This window comes from Synchiropus splendidus, chromosome 4 (assembly GCF_027744825.2).
Source record: "Synchiropus splendidus isolate RoL2022-P1 chromosome 4, RoL_Sspl_1.0, whole genome shotgun sequence".
NCBI classification, from domain to species: Eukaryota; Metazoa; Chordata; class Actinopteri; order Syngnathiformes; family Callionymidae; genus Synchiropus; species Synchiropus splendidus.
In genome coordinates this window covers 4,296,577-4,311,065 of record NC_071337.1, presented here as the reverse complement: position 1 = coordinate 4,311,065, position 14,489 = coordinate 4,296,577, and the positions used below count along the sequence as shown (strand labels likewise).

At 48.3% G+C, this 14,489-nt stretch overlaps 1 protein-coding gene across 1 annotated transcript; it reads right to left on the bottom strand.

The window, feature by feature from the left end:
• Positions 1-421: 421 nt before the first annotated feature.
• On the bottom strand, positions 422-14,392 carry cacng7a (calcium channel, voltage-dependent, gamma subunit 7a). The gene is made up of 6 exons (XM_053864038.1): positions 14,295-14,392; positions 8,142-8,337; positions 7,378-7,464; positions 5,832-5,972; positions 4,585-4,730; positions 422-3,751 (listed from the first exon to the last, which is right to left on the bottom strand). Exons 2-6 carry the CDS (start codon positions 8,335-8,337, stop codon positions 3,254-3,256), a joined length of 1,068 nt encoding a protein of 355 aa, XP_053720013.1. The 5' UTR covers positions 14,295-14,392; the 3' UTR covers positions 422-3,253.
• Between the last annotated feature and the right edge of the window lie 97 nt (positions 14,393-14,489).

Here is a 14,489-nt window from a genome sequence, read left to right as displayed (position 1 = left end):
AAACTAATAAAAGTGATCTTATTTTATTTTTTTTGTATTGGACAAGCTTTTTTATTTTTTAAACTAAATGACATAAACATAACAAAAGTTTAGATCTAAAATTGTGGAGGCACAGAGCGCAGGTTTGAGCGACTCCAGTCTGTCTTCACAGCACTTTCCCTCCATACAAAATGATAAAAACCTTTTTTAATGCGGGTCTCTTCATCGGGCCTCTAGTGTGAGTGTTAGCTGCAAAGTAGCGACTCATAAATACTGAAAAAAGAGCCGAGGCGGAGTGTAAATGTGAAGTTGCAGCTGTATCTTGCACTTGTTCCTGGGCGGAGAACTGAACAGAAAGACAGGCTTCATCTTCATCAGGGCCGGGGAAAGGGACGGCTCCGATATCCCTGTTGCCACGGCAACACAACTGGACATGAATGAGAGGATGAAGCTGAAGCAGCGAGGGATGGCATCCATGGAAGGGAGCGTCGCCTCCTTCCACTCAGACTGGTCGGAGCCGTGAGTCATCAATATTCAGCAGATTACAAACGGCTCTGCCCGAAGTATGAATCAGCAAAGTGAGTGAACAGGCCGTCCCTCCAGAGGGAGCCAACACTTCCACCCCCTCGCCGACCCGTCGCGGCTGGAAAGTGACTCAGCGGGTCCAAATGTGGGGGAAGCATCTCTGGCTCCTGTTGGACAGACTCCACCCCCCCTCGACCCCGGGGTCAGGGTTCAGTGGTGGTTTATAAGAAGTGTATCTCTGAACCTCAGTTGAGCCTCCTCACTGCCTGGTGACCCTGCCACTAACCTCGGTTCCCTCCCAGAGCTGACACAGCGCCACCATAAAAAAGGAGGAGGATTACATGTCGTACAATCCTACTTGTCTTCCTACTTTAGAGTCTGCTGCCACCAGCTGGTTCTTATGGGAAACTACGCCCCATTCACTTCCTGAAACCATGAAGAGCTGCTCCGAGGCTGGGAAGCTTTATTAGTCCAAACATAAATCACAGCAGCGATAAATAAAACCAGCACATGTTGAATAAATAGCTGATATTGGATTGAAAGAATCCTGTAAACAAGTACAGTAGATACAGAGAAAGTGTATTTACAACAGTTGGTTAGCGCTGAAAGGAAAGCATAGAAAATTGGCCTTGGCGAATACTGAGGAGAAACGAATGGCGAAGTCACAGCCGCCGGCGACGGCGGAAATGAAAGATGCTGACAGTTCGCTGCTTTGCTACACACTGTCCTCACACTCAACCGTGAAGCTCCGCTACAAACGCCAGCGGACGCTACTGAGTCGGTTCCTCACAGGTTTTTCTGGCTACATTTATCGTGGCGTTTATCGTGGAGATGGAAGCGATACGAGCCTCGCCGAGCCGGAGCCACATGAACAGGGAGCTTGCCTCTGGTTCTAGTGCCTTGCTCAAGGACCTTCCCGACCTGGTAGCTTCCGAGGCAACGACGATTGACACACTGCGATTGTTTTTAATTCAATTCTTTAAAGTATCTTTTCTAATTATTTACACCCTTCCTGCTCCAGAGGAACCCCCCAAACAACAGGAGGCCAGGTGAGACGGGCTGGTGAAGCTTCGTGAAGCCTCGTTTCCTGAGCTGCGTAGGTGGCGCTCTCTGTTTGTCAGCAATGTTTCAGTTAAGTAGCTACAGCGTATAGAGCAGACAGTGCCATCTACAGGGCTCTGGAATGTATCACAGCTTCATGAAGCTTCACCAGCACATCATTACGACTTCAAGTCTCTGGTGGAAGAAAAGTGAGAAGCTTTTCTCCGAGTTCATGGACCCACAAGTGGGATTTAAAGTTGATATGAAAATTGGTCTCTTTAATCTCTATGTTGGAGCTGAGATCATGTCCTTGTCCCATCACTTCAGACACAGACTTGTCCACAAGAACGCTCCTCTGGAGAACAACGGCTGTAGGTACGGTGGTCCTCATGCTCTGATGGAAGTCCTGATGAAGCATGCGATTCTAGAATGCATGTTTGAGTCTGTAGACACTCCTCTTCAGGATTGTTCCTCCAACACAGCATCTGTCACACAGTCATGGTCGGGGTCTGAGTAACCATGGAGGGTCTCGTTCTTGCTCCCCAAACCTCCCTGGTGTGTGTTGAAAGAAAGTTCCAAAGCTTGGTCTGAGGAAATGTGATCTGTCTTGTTGGTATTGTGCGTTTAATGAGAAACCTTCTGGCTACATTTGTCCCTGCTAAAAAACCTTTGGCGCTTCATAAAGTTTCATGAAGCAGCGCCCCCTACATCACACGTCAGTAGGAAGAGCTCTCGGCCCCAACATGATGCCAGTTAACAGTAAAATAGTCCCTCATAGCCAAAGCTTATGAAGTCATCTTGTGCGGACTGAAAATTTACAGTGGGCTGATGAAGCTTCATGAAGCATTGTCTACCCCTTAACAGCCCAGTAGGTGGGGCTCTTTGTTCAAAGACGATATTTTCAGTAAACTAGTCCCCCAAAGCTAAAGAAACGAATACTGGGCTTGGATAATGAGGCTTCATGAAGCTTCGCCACTTATCTGTCTCTTAGTGTGATTGAACCTATACAGTTGGCTGAAACGAAAACATGCTGATTCATCCAATAATTTGCAAGCTATAAAAACAGCGTATAATTTGTTATGAGGCTTCATGAAACACTATGCTCGTTCGCAAAAGCCCACTAGATGGCTCCATCCTCTAAAGTCTTTGGATTTGTGCAACCTTCATTTTAAAAATCAAGAGCGCCACCAACTGAGCTCTGAAAATGAGGACACTGTTTCATGAAGCCTCATCAACCCATCACTGTTTTAAGGTAATTCTAAGGCTTGCAATGTATTGGCCGAATCAGCATGTTTTCATTTCAACAAAAGCCTCACAGGGCGCACCCTTACATGATGAGGCATCATGAAACAGCGTCCTCATTTTCGGAGCTCAGTAGATGGCGCTCTCGGTCTAAAAATGATTTGAGTTGACTTTGAAATGGTTGTTCATCTCTAAGGATTGTGGAGCAGAGGGCGCCATTTAGTGGGCGCTGAAAATGAAGACGGTGTTTCATGAAGCTTCATCAGCCCATCATGACTGACATGGCACTTCCTTGCCACTTCAGTCTCAAAAATCCAGGCTCAGCCTCTTGTTCTTTTTGAAATAAATTTCAGAAAGTGCCCCTTCACGACTGTATCCCTCCAGCAACAGATGTTTTATATCCTCCCTCGTTGCTCCAACAGGTACCAGCGCATGTGCTTCAGTTTTTGGTCTCTGCCGGCCTGGTTTAGCAGGGCGAGGCGCTCATCCTCATGTGCGTGTGATAGTGTGGAGGCGGAACAGCAGCAGGGGGCGCCACCATCGGTAGGGACTGGGGAGGTCCGGCGGCTTGAGAGTGCACGTGCGAGGCCCTCTGAAGGGTGGAGCTGGGATGGAGAGGGTGAGGATAGGAGGAGGAGGTGGACGAGGAGGACACGGGCTGCAGCGGATAACTGGCGGCCGACGAAGGGCCGGAGGAAGAGGAAGGGGTCTGTCGCCCGCTGGCCCCGCCTTTGGACGGAGGCTGTGGCGGCGGGGTCTGGGTGAGCTGGATGGAGATGTCCGAGGAGACGTCGGACGGGCTGCGTCCGCGCTGCGGAGGAGGCCAGGAGTCCGGGTGCAGGAACTGGCCGCTGAAGTCGCTGCAGTCGGACATGCGGGGGCGGTAGAGAGCCGGGTGGGGCCTGTAGACCTCCTCTTCGGCGTAGCGTTTCATGAAGAGGTAGACGGACATCACTCCTGCTCCCTGACAAGCAGAGACAGGGCAGTTTTAGAAGTCAGAAACAGATGGAAGTCAAGGTGGGAATTTTGATTTCCATTTGGAAGTTTTTTCCGTTTTCATTTCTGTGTTTGCTTCCAAATGTATTTCTGAATGTTGGCCCTCCTAGCTTTCCGTAGAGAAAGAGCTGTAGAAAATAAAAAAAAGTTGAGATGAAAATGAAAGGAGACGCCGCTGCAGAGAAAGAGAAAGGAGGTGTGAGCGTCAGAGAAGCTGCAAGGAGGAGATAAAGAAGGAGGACATAAGGAAGGAGAGTGGCTACAAGATGGAGGAGAGAGGGAAGTCAAAGGACGGGTGGGAGTTACAGAAGAAGAGAGGACGGAGACAGAGATGCTCATGTGCAGAGCAGATCGGACCAGATGTATAAAGGAGGAGAGATGTGAGGAAGAGATTAGCACCGGAGGAGGAGAGGATGTGCTGCCACAGCGCTGCCCTCAAGTGCTCCACATATTAACAGTTATGAATATTGATGTGCACCGCCTGTGTGTGTGTGTGTGTGAGCGTGTGTGTGTGTGTTCGGCTGCGTCCCAGGAAGCAATTTGTGGACGCATGAAAGTGTTCTGCTAAACGCTCCACATTAAACGGTTGAGACTGTGTGTGTGCGCCTGGTTTAATCCTGACTTGTGGGGACCAATTGTAAACAAAACACCTCCTTGTGAGGACCTTAAAATCCAAGCATCGATTTGAGGGTTAAGATTTCCAAATAACTGGGTCAAACTGGGTCTCAGTTTGGTTCAGAGTCCTGGTTCAGGTGAGCCACGTGTTCAGGGGGAGAGGGATACAAATGTGTGTGTTTTCACCTCCTTCAGCAGAAAGGAAGACGCAGCCAGGGCGAAGGACCAGCCGTAGTGATAGTGGAAAAACTGTTCGGGTTCTCGGGGTCGATTCATGACTTCATCGTTGATGCTGGAGATGTAGAGGACCAGACCCACCACCAGACTGAGACCTGGGACACACACACTGAAAAGTCAGTCCACAAACAGAGAGGACCATGATGAAGCTTCATGAGGCCTCATTTTCAGAGCTAAGTAGGTGGGGCCCTCCATAAAAAAAATGTGAGGAGCCATTCAAACTTGCTAAAAAACCCCAACTGTAGAGGAGAGAGCGCCATCTAGTGGGTTGTAAAAACAAGGACACTGCTGAAAAACACTCTGGTTCCAAAGTATCTCAAACCCTTGATGAAGCATAAAAATAAAAATAAAAATAAAAATAAAAATAAAAATAAAAATAAAAATAAAAATAAACAACTCCCCCATTACACTGTAATGACGGATCACAGATTATATTTTTGGAAGAAAAAATATTATCAACACCAACAATAATAACATGAATAATAACAATATATTGCTCTTCACAGGTCTGGCCAGCAGATGTCAGTGTTATGAATGACAGCTGCTGACAGAACCCCCCCCCCTCCTGGTGGTTTTGTGCGCAGTCACATGCAGAAACATGCACATCCGCAGCAGGACACCACCCGGAGGTGAAAGATGGAAAGAAAAGACTGGAGGAGGCGAGGAAAAGGAAAACACGTTGTGACAGAGCGAGCGATGATTCTGCAGCTCTCTCTAGTTTTGGGTTGTGTCCTCTCCGTACATGGGATCTGCGGCGTCTCAGACCTGCCCTCCAGACAAACCCGGGTCACGTGACGGCAGAATTAAAGCAGCCTTAAATCCCACGTGTGCATTTGTCCGGTCAGCAGTCGACACTTTTGAGCTCATGAGCACAAAACAGATGACATCATCATGTCCGCTCAGGAACAAGTGATGAGTCACGCATCTGCTCCATCACTCCGTCAGCCTGACCCTCAGCAGGGGCGAGTCTCAGCCTGTGTCCTGCAGGAAGTGATGTCATTGTGCCGACTATTCATTTACAGCCTCACGCTGGGCGACCAGCCTCACAAGGAGGCGAGGAGATCCAGATGCCGACAGATTCTGATAAACGTGACTCGCTCACAGAAGTGAGAGGAAGGAAATACCTGTTAGCACCTGTAATTCAAGCCACTTCCCATAATACACTGCAGCAGTTTGAGGAAATTCAACGTTCCCACCTGACAGGATGAAGAAGATTCCGGACACGAAGGCGAGGATCGTCCTCTGTGGTCGGATGTGTCCGATGTTGCTGATGATGAAGGCGGTGAAGACGAAGAGCAGCGACACCATGGGGAAGGGCGTCGCGGTCCGAACCATTTCTGAAGGAGAGAGATTGTTCAATTTTGGCTCCTGGTTGTCGACTTTATTATTTATTTAATACTATTTTAATGAACGTTGGGCTCCAGCTAGCAAGAACCGCGCATCAGACAGACCTCGCGCTACCATGCCGCCGAGCATCCCGCGACATGTCTCAGAAATGTTTTAGTAGGGAAAGGGCTAGTGAGGCATCATGAAACAGTGTCCTCATTTTCTGGGGTCAGTAGGTGGCGATCTGGGTTTAAAGACGTCGTGAGGTTTCACTAAAATGGTTGTTCATCACCAAAGAGTTTAGAACAGAGGGCGCCATCTAGTGGGGCCCGAAAATAAAGACAGTGTTTCATGAAGCCTCATCAGCTCATCACTGTGTTTTAGTCAGTGGTGGTCTGCCCACGTGTCCCATGATGAACATGTGACCTGTCCAGGGTGTCCCCGACCTCACGTAGGCTCCGCCCCACACCACACCCTTCAGGTGGGTCCACACCAGACACAACTTGGCAACACTTATGGCGCTACTCACACCAGAGTAGTCGAGCCACTCAAGCAACTTCACTCCGTTTCTCAATACACATAAAGAAGTGGGTCACGAAAGTATCGACTAGAATTCAACAAAAGATTCAGACACCATCGACTCTGGGTCCAACAGATCCTTCAGAGAAGCTCTCGTGAAGGTTAGCAACCGCAACCATGAGCTTCTTCTCTTTTTCTTGTCGCTGAATCTTCCCTCTCTGCTGTAAAACTTGGCCACCGATTGGTTAACACGGCCGGTTAAAGCGCTGACGTCAGCACATTGACCATTGTCAGTGTTGTCGGATAAATCGCCTTGAATATGAACATGAATATGAACATAGCTTTTGGTGAATAAGCTGCAGAACACGAGACGAGGGCTGTCTTTAGTTCTTGTTCAACAGATTCTCAAGTGATTCCTGGTTTGAATCTGTGCACAAAAATACACCTGATGACACCATCAGTTGCTTGCAGGTAAAGATTTGAGTGCACAGATCAGCACTTTTTTAACTCCTTAAAATTATCGTTATTATGATCATTATAAATACATTTTATTGGTAACTCCATAATGTTCGTGGTACAGTTTCACTATAATAATGATGATAATAATAAATGTATAACAGTTATAATCATTTAAAAATATATGGTTGTGCCTTTTTAATATTTTATTTTTCTTGTATTTCATTTTTTTAAATTGTACTTATTTATTTTGACTATTGTATCAGTGAAATTCCGACTCCCAACTCTAGTTTCTCTGTGTAGCAGAAACTAGCTTCCGAGTTCCAACACAAAAGGCGGGCATCTCCTCGGACGTGGGCGGGACCCACTCTCCATGACTTGGGGTCAGCTCCATCCCGAGTGAGTCTGAGTGAACGGCTGGCTCCCTCTGCGGTGACTCACTGAGGATGTTGGCCGTGTTCTCCGTGGTGATCTCGATCTCTGGCTCGGTGAAGTACTCGGACGCCACACATCTGCCCTTCTCCGGCCCTGGGGAGAGGAGAGCGGGTCATGTGGAGGTGTCACTTCACGGCGGGAGACAGAGGAAGTGGACGGAGAGTCACTAAGAAAGAGGTGGAGGTCGTGAGCAGAGAGTCAGGTCCAGCTGACAGACACAGATAATATGATAATGCAAGTCCAACTGGAGGCACGCAGCCCGGCGCTCAGTGCGGGGAGCGTTCCACACACATTCGTGCCACACTCCGCCGCACGCGCTGCATCTGAAGGCCCACGGCGTTTTTCCTGCTCTGACCTTTTGTTCCCGGCACCAGACAACAGAGAAACACAAACATGGCCGCCTCCAGAGAGCGACGCCATGGTGACCCGGAACGCGGAGACGACTCCGACAATAATGGGCTGCTGTCTGCACGGAGGGTCAGAGTTTGGTGTTGATCTGAAAAATGTTTTGCCGAGCCGGGAGTTTTCAGACAATAATCATCCTGCTGTTCGTGAGTCTGTCACCATGGTGGGATGAAGGGCACACGCCGGGCTCTGCTTTTTCTGAGGAGTTGCGTCGTCCACTGGACGCTCTGGTTTCCTCCAAAAATAACACAACTAAAAATTGTGTGAGTGTGTCCTCCTCTCCAGGGCGTCCCCTGTCTCTCCCCCTGTGTAGCTGGGACCACCTCCTCCCCTACAGTGGAAGAATGACTGGGATGAAGTCCTACCTGCCACGAAGCAGACCCTCCAGAGGCCCGAGTGGAGGCCCATCTTCACCTCCATGGTCTGGTTCTGCTGGAGCACGATGCCCTCCTCCATCAGCAGCCAGTAGTCGGTCGACACGGCCAAACCCACCAGCAACAGGCCGCAGGCGCCAAACACCGAGGAGAGCAGCGTCAGAGCCCTGGTGCTGAAGGAGCTCATCTGAGGAGGAAAGGATTGGGATCGGTCAAAGAGCTGGATTATAATCCAAACGCAGGGTCCATTGCATGAACCGACTCGTGCATTTCAAAGAGTTTACATCTTGAATTTGAGTTCAGCAGCTAGACAAGGACGAGAGGGGGAATTAGACTGGAGAGCAACCTCGAGATCGGCTCCGACTCTCTCCGGAAACCTTGCGGTGAAAACATAATCTGACGCACAGAGAACAATGAAAAGCTGCTTCATTTCCTCTTCTCACTTCCCTTTTTCCTTGTGTTCCAACAGGCAGGAGACCATGATAGCATCATTTCACTCCAGAAAAATACTCTCTTTTCTTCTTGCTATAAACAACTTTCACGTCAGTTGAGGCGCAGAAACATTCCAGTTATGAAACCACAAAAATCCATCTCACTGTTGTGTTTCCAGTCTCTTTATACTTCATACCAGATGATTCAAACCCATCCGTCCAGTGCAGGGGAGGACGAAGGACCACACCACATACTGTGAGTGTTGTGAAATCTAACTCTAACTTTGTTCATAAATACTATAAAACAATATCAAAACAGTGAAATAATATTATGACGTGACATCATGTTTCTTCAATATGTTGCTTTATTATAGTTTTTTATAGGTTAATCTCAATATAAGTCATAAATACTGGGAAATCTTTTGAGGTATGAATATCTTGGGAACAAAACTGTAGAAAAAGATAATTTCGTAAAATATATTTATTCTGTATTTGGAGTGACAATAAATACTGTTAAAATGAGAATTGAAAGAATTGAATTTAATTTGACATTTCAGACTTTTGAGGAAGAAAATAAGTGAGATACATTAAAAATGTATTTAGTAATGAATGATAAGTTGTGAACGCAGATGAAGGTGAAGGGCCACTTTATTGTCAACGTTTAACATATTTATATTTTAACATTTTATTACTTATTATTATCATTTATTTCTGAATATTCTCCGCTGTGAAGAAAAGACAAACCAAACACTAAAAAAAGGGGCAGATGGAGCTGGCTCCTCCATAACTGTGTTTAAAATGAACCCACTTCTTTGTGTTGGCAGCGTGAAGCACTCGAGTGCCGCTGACACTGCGACTGGTTCTCCGCACTTGAAAAACCTCAGACCTGGAGTCGACCCAAACATCACTTACGTGAGACGAACTTTTTATTGTTCGCGCTCGCCACTTATTCACTCCACGACGGCACAATCAGCTGTAACAGCACTGGAGCACCAGAGGAGTCTGGGCCTTTCCACACAGCACAGAAGCAATAAACGCAGTGTTTCTCCGGTGAAAGAATCTGAAATCACTAAAGCTTCAAAGCTTCGTGATACACATGTTAAAGACAGCGTCAGGTCCACTGAAACACCCACTTTCATTTTAAATTAGTTTCAAAACAGCGATATTAAGTCTCTGCAGGAAACCGTTTTTCCTTTCATTTCCACCCCAAATTGACTCTTATTCATTCAAAAATAGCGTTTGTTTCCTGAAAAATAAGCTTTGGATATCACACTGAGAGTCTGAGTCCAGGGTGAATTAGTAAACAAACTCATTGCGTTGCTGTGAAAATGTTTCAAGATTAAAAGACATTTGCAGCAATTCATCTGTGGAAACCTGCAGTGGAGGATGTTGGTCACTAGGTGGCACTAGTGCTCCCTGTTCTGCGCGCCATGGAGAGGAGAAGCAGTAACACACACCTCGACACACACACACACTTGAGCACTGCAATAAACCTGAACCAGCAGAAGGAGATGTTTCAGACCTGCTGCTCTTCACTCGCCTGCACGGACGGAGATGACAGCGCCTTCATTTGGCCTCTGACCCAAAGACGGTCCTGCTGAAGCAAGTGCATTTGTCACACGAGTGAGGGCCTTTTTGCTTCAGGAACTAAAGGAAAGCTTGGAAGGAAGTGCTGCACCACCTGATCCTCACCTCTGACCTCCTATAGTTTAGACTCCACTCTGCTCAAGGTGACTTTTGGGGCCGTTGTTTTTCCTTGTTACCATCATCTCTGCTGGTGTCGACCTTCACTCAACCACGTTTCTAATACTGGTGGATGAAGTGGTCCTCAAACATAGTCACCACTGCTGAAGAGGCGGGACACACACTGAGTTCCACCTTGGCAAGTCACTGCACATTTGAGCATGAGCAAACAGCCTCTCAGAATCTGTCAAGCATTGCCACTTCTGGATGACCTCATCCATCATGACCATCATTGTTCTCCAACAATCATGGTCCTCCTCTGTCTTCAGTGTAATACTACATCGGGTCCTGACCTCCACAGACCCCACCTCCTCCTCTCCTCTCAGCAAGTCCTCCACCTGTCTTCATCACCTTCCTCTTCTTCATCTCCAACATTCTTGGTCCTCAACCATCTTTAGTGGAGGTGTAATTCTTCATCAGGTCCTGGATCTGACACGTTGTCTCCTAGCAGACCCCACCTCCTCTTCACTTCTCAGCAAGTCCTTCCATCTGCACCTGTCTTTATCATCTTCTAGTCACCAACTCAGGTCCTCCCTCTATCAGAACCTCACTGGTTGTCTTCCTCCTCTTCAACTACAACATTCTTGGTCCTCAACTGTCTTCCGTGGAGGTGTAATTCTTCATCAGGTCCTGGATCTGACTCGTTGTCTCCCAGCAGGTCTCAAGGTCTCAACTCCTCTTCTCCTCCAAGCACGTCCTCCACCTGTCTTCATCATCTTCTAGTCACCACCTCATGTCCTCCTTTTATCAGAACTTCACTCCTCCTGCTCAACTGCAACATTCTTGGTCCTCAACTGTCTTCAGTGCAGGTGTGATTCTTCATCAGGTCCTGGATCTGACACGTTGTCTCCTAGCAGACCCCACCTCCTCCTCTCTTCTCAGCAAGTCCCCCACCTGCACCTGTCTTCATCATCTTCTAGTCACAACCTCCTGTCCTCCCTCTACCAGAACCTCACTCCTCCTCTTCATCTCCAACATGACCATCATTGTTCGGCATCTCCAAGATCCTGGATCTGACACGTTGTCTCCTAACAGACCCCACCTCTTCTTCTCTTTTAAGCAGGTCTCCCACATCTACCTGCCTTCATCATCTTCTATCTCCTTCGATCAGAACTTGTCTTCCGCTTCTTCATCTCCAACATTCTTGGTTCTCAACTGTCTTCAGTGGAGGTGTAATTCTTCATCAGGTCCTGGATCTGACACGTTGTCTCCCAGCAGACCCCACCTCCTCTTCTCCTCTCAGCAAGTCCTTCATCATCTTCTCGTCACCACCTCATGTCCTCATTCCACCAGAACCTCACTGGTTGTCCTCCTCTTCATCTCCAACATCCTTGGTCTCTCCTCTCCACATGTCCAAACCATCCGACCTCCTAACTCTGTCTCCAAACTTCTCTTCACGTCCCTCTGACATCATTTCCGATCTAGTCCTTTCCAGTCACTCCCTACGATGACCTCGGTATCTTCATAACTCAGCATCAAATACATCATAAACCCAGAACAAATAGCTCACCACGTTGGCGACTCAACCCTACCGATACAAACAAGTCACTGCTGGTTCTTCAGGAGCCGACGCTGACCGTGACTCCCATGAATGAACCTTCACAGTCTCTGAACGAGTCTGAGTTCTAATTAAAGCAGGATCGTCAGTGGAGGAGCAATAATCTGCTTCGTAATCTGCAGCTTTGCTTGGAGAATACATTTTCTCCAAATGGACCACTTCATTAAGCCATTCTGACAGCTGTGTCAGCGCCGTGCTCGCGACACCTTGCTTCTGTCTGGCCTGCGCCAGTCGGCCGCCGCAGAACTGAAAGGCTTTAACAAGGCAACTGGACTCGGAGTCAGGGTCTCTGAAATAGTCCGACAGGCTGCGGTGAGTCCGAGTCCAGCAGGGTTTTTTTCCCCTATAAGAGTTTGAAAGTGTGTGGCCCCCATAAGAAGCAAACTCCGGACCAAAGCCAGTTTGGACTCCGGGGTCAGGTGATGCTCCAGGAGGTGATCTCTGCTTCTTCCCCCCTACATGACTTCAGCGTAGTTTACCTTTGCCCAGCTGACAGTGCTGACAGGCAAAAGGGTCCCGCGGCGCTGATGGGCGGGGCTTGTTTGACAAACAGCGGAGGGAGAATGTTTGCTTTGTGATGAGGAGGCAGTATGTCACCCTGCTGGCAGCGAGGAGACGCAGCCAACTGGCATGAGCGATGGATAGAACAGTGGGAAGAAGGGAGAAGGGAAGGTTTGGAGGGGCGGACAGATACTGTGGTACAGAACAGCTCTCGCACAGGTCGCCTGACCGGAGCCTGGTTTACAGCACATGGGCAGAACACAGTCTCGTCACGTCTCAGCTTCTTCCACCGCTCGTGTCCATGCTCTTTCAGGGAATCAATAATTCATTCTTTCATGTCAGTCTTCCCCAAATTCTCTTGGAGTACTTCTCTTTCCTCTGGGTTGCTCGGGTCTCCAAGCTCCGGAGAGGAACCGGGTCACAGCGGAGCCCGCGCTGCAACAGTTGGTTCACTACAATCTGAAGCTCAGTTCACAACCCTGGAGACCCGGAGCCGAGTACTTGCTACCGACACAGCTTTATCACGTCCAGCCTCCCTCTTGTGTTTGAACGCTCCTGGTCCGCTCTTCTCAGCCGACCTCCAGGTTCTGATGCTTCCGCACTTCAGGTTGTCTCATATTGCTACATGAAGCAAGCAGGACGAGATGAAGGGCATTTGAATCTGGACCTCAGATCTTAGCTCAACCGATCTTCACATGTGGTGAACGCAGAGTTCCGTGAGGTTAACACTCAACCTCCAGTCATGAAATCGGCAAAGGAGGACCTGGGAAAGTGTGGCCCGGGGGCCATATGTGGCCCGATGCCTGTACTTTTGTGGCCTTTTTGACGTCAGACTAAACTGATACATTGTAAATTTTCTGCCTTTTTTTGTTCTCTTTTAGTCACGACCTCCACTTCAGCAGTAAATATACCACATTTTCAAGGCTAAAATTTTCTTCTTTTCATTGGCCATTTTTGCGTGTTTTTCTTGTTCTTCAAAATACATTGAAGGAATATTGAAAATATATTTTGAAATAAATTGCCTTTTTGTCTTGAACATTTTAGTCATGTTGATTTATATTCAAATTAAGTGCCTATAAAATGAAATATTTCAATAGTTTTCATCGCATATTTACACTTCATACTATCCTGACTTACATTTAGTCTCTTTATAATAATAATCTTTGTATATTTTGGATATTTTCCCGTCATGTTTTGTAGTCACAGCTGAGTTTCTGTAGATGATGGCCCCTCACAGCAGTTACAGATGCTAATGTGGCCCTTCAGGAAACGTAATTGTCCACCTCTGGGTCGCAGGGTCCTCATCAGTGGTCAGGAGGTCAAGTTCAGTCCATAACGGTGATAAGGTACACTGTTCTCATCTCGCGCTCCAGCCCCGTCACACAAACACACCCGTGTGTCATCCAAAACAGAAGCACATCCACCCAGGAACACGCAGCCAACTATGACCTCAGAGACCTCACAGGGTGCTCTGGACCGGAGCAGCATCTCTCCCTCCCGCACACGCACTGAGACCCAGCAAGTGGTGCTGCAGTCTGCTGGAACACATGGGATCCCCGAGACTAGCCAAGAGTTCCGTTTTTTTTGACGCACGCATGCGCGTTACATATCAATAAAAATGTGCGCACGACCGCACGCATGTTGCCCCAAAGCTCTGCCTCGTCTTGACACCACCGAGCCCCCCCTCCTCCACCACCACCGCACCCCCGTCACCGCCTCGCTGACTTTCTAGATGCGCATCGCCAAACCACAGCAGCTGGATTCCAAAACTGACGCCAAGTCCGACTCGTGCCCGCGGAGCCGCTGGCGTGCGCAGACGATGGCGTCAGCGGAGATGATGGAGATGAAAGAGAAGCCTTCCTCCACATCATCATCATCACCACCTTCGTCATCGTCGTCAGGTTTGCTCACCTTGCGAGGCGCAGAGGATCCGACCGCAGCTGACAGCAGAAGTGCGCGCACTGACGAGTCTGCGCTCCAAAATTTGCAGTTCAGCCCCCCCCCTCCTCCTTATCTCTCACTCTGTCAAGTCGCTCTCTCTCTCTCTCCCTCTCTGTGTCCCCGTGTCTTCCCCACTCCCCCTCCTCCTCCTCCTCTTCCTCCTGA